The 1,143-nt window shown below is 47.5% G+C and overlaps 1 protein-coding gene across 1 annotated transcript in view; it reads right to left on the bottom strand.

Annotated features, from left to right (window-relative positions):
• Nucleotides 1-571: 571 nt before the first annotated feature.
• Nucleotides 572-1,143, bottom strand: part of LOC130587395 (exportin-7) — a gene marked incomplete at both ends in the record, with an annotated part of 10,837 nt that continues 10,265 nt past the window's right edge. The window contains one exon of the mRNA XM_057388368.1: nt 572-718. Within this exon, the coding sequence (XP_057244351.1) occupies nt 572-718 (147 nt within the window). The remainder of the gene's footprint in view (nt 719-1,143) is intronic.

Genomic DNA, 1,143 nt, shown 5'->3' with positions numbered 1-1,143 from the left:
ATTTCTGGAGCATGAAACAATTTTTCTCTCAAAATCCCTTATTAAAAGCCATAAATCTTGGTGTTCATTGGGGTTTTGCTCTTCCCTTTTGCCTCTTTTGGGGTAGGGGGAACATTGTGGGTGTTCCCAATCCCAAAATTCTGTGGGGTTTTTCACTCAGCTCCCACACTCTGCCCAGCCCCAGAATTAAACAAAAGAATTCTCCAAACTCCACAATTTCCCAACCCTCTCCAGTGCAGGGATGTGATGATAAACCCCACAAAACTCACAGGGAATATCCACAATATTCCAATTATTCCCGATCCCTGCGAGCGCATCACAGTAACGAAGCGAAACAGAATTCTAAAAATAAACCTGATTTAACAAAATTTTTTGCAGTAGTGAACTGAGGCAGAATTCTAAAAATAAACCTGATTTAACAAATTTTTGGGATTTTTTTTATTGAAAACCTCTGCAGGCATGGCAACACTCAGCCTTCCCCCACGGATTCCATTCAGGAATTCACAGGATGATCCCTGAAGGATTTTGGGGTACAAATTTGGGGAATTTGGGGGTGGAAGGAGGTTCTCACCTGCAAGCTGGTGACGGTGAAGTTGGCGATGAGCCGGATCACCTCGGGGTAATTCTCCACCTTCACCAGTTCCCCCARTTGGTAATTGCTCTTCAGCCGGGCCAGCAGGCGACAGAACTCGTGGTAATTGTTGGGGTCTGACAAACTCTGTGGGTACAGCACAAGAAGGGGGTCAGGAATTCAGAAAAAAATATAAATCACACCTTGCCCATCGATCCAGGTCAGGAATTGTCACTTGGATGGGGTTTGGGCACTTCCAGGGATGGTGATTCCCCCATTTCCCCCATTTCCAGGGAAAATGATTCCCCCATTTCCAGGGATGGTGATTCCCCCATTTCCAGGGGTGGTGATTCCCCCATTTCCCCCATTTCCAGGGGTGGTGATTCCCCCATTTCCCCCATTTCCAGGGGTGCTGATTCCCCCATTTCCAGGGATGGTGATTCCCCCATTTCCAGGGGTGGTGATTCCCCATTTCCAGGGATGGTGATTCCCCCATTTCCAGGAATGGTGATTCCCCCATTTCCAGGGATGATGATTCCCCATTTCCAGGGGTGGTGATTCCCCCATTTCCA

This window comes from Malurus melanocephalus, unplaced genomic scaffold (genome assembly GCF_030028575.1).
Source record: "Malurus melanocephalus ecotype Western Australia unplaced genomic scaffold, MMel_1.1 scaffold_1844, whole genome shotgun sequence".
NCBI classification, from domain to species: domain Eukaryota; kingdom Metazoa; phylum Chordata; class Aves; order Passeriformes; family Maluridae; genus Malurus; species Malurus melanocephalus.
This window is presented reverse-complemented; position numbering and strand designations above follow the sequence as displayed.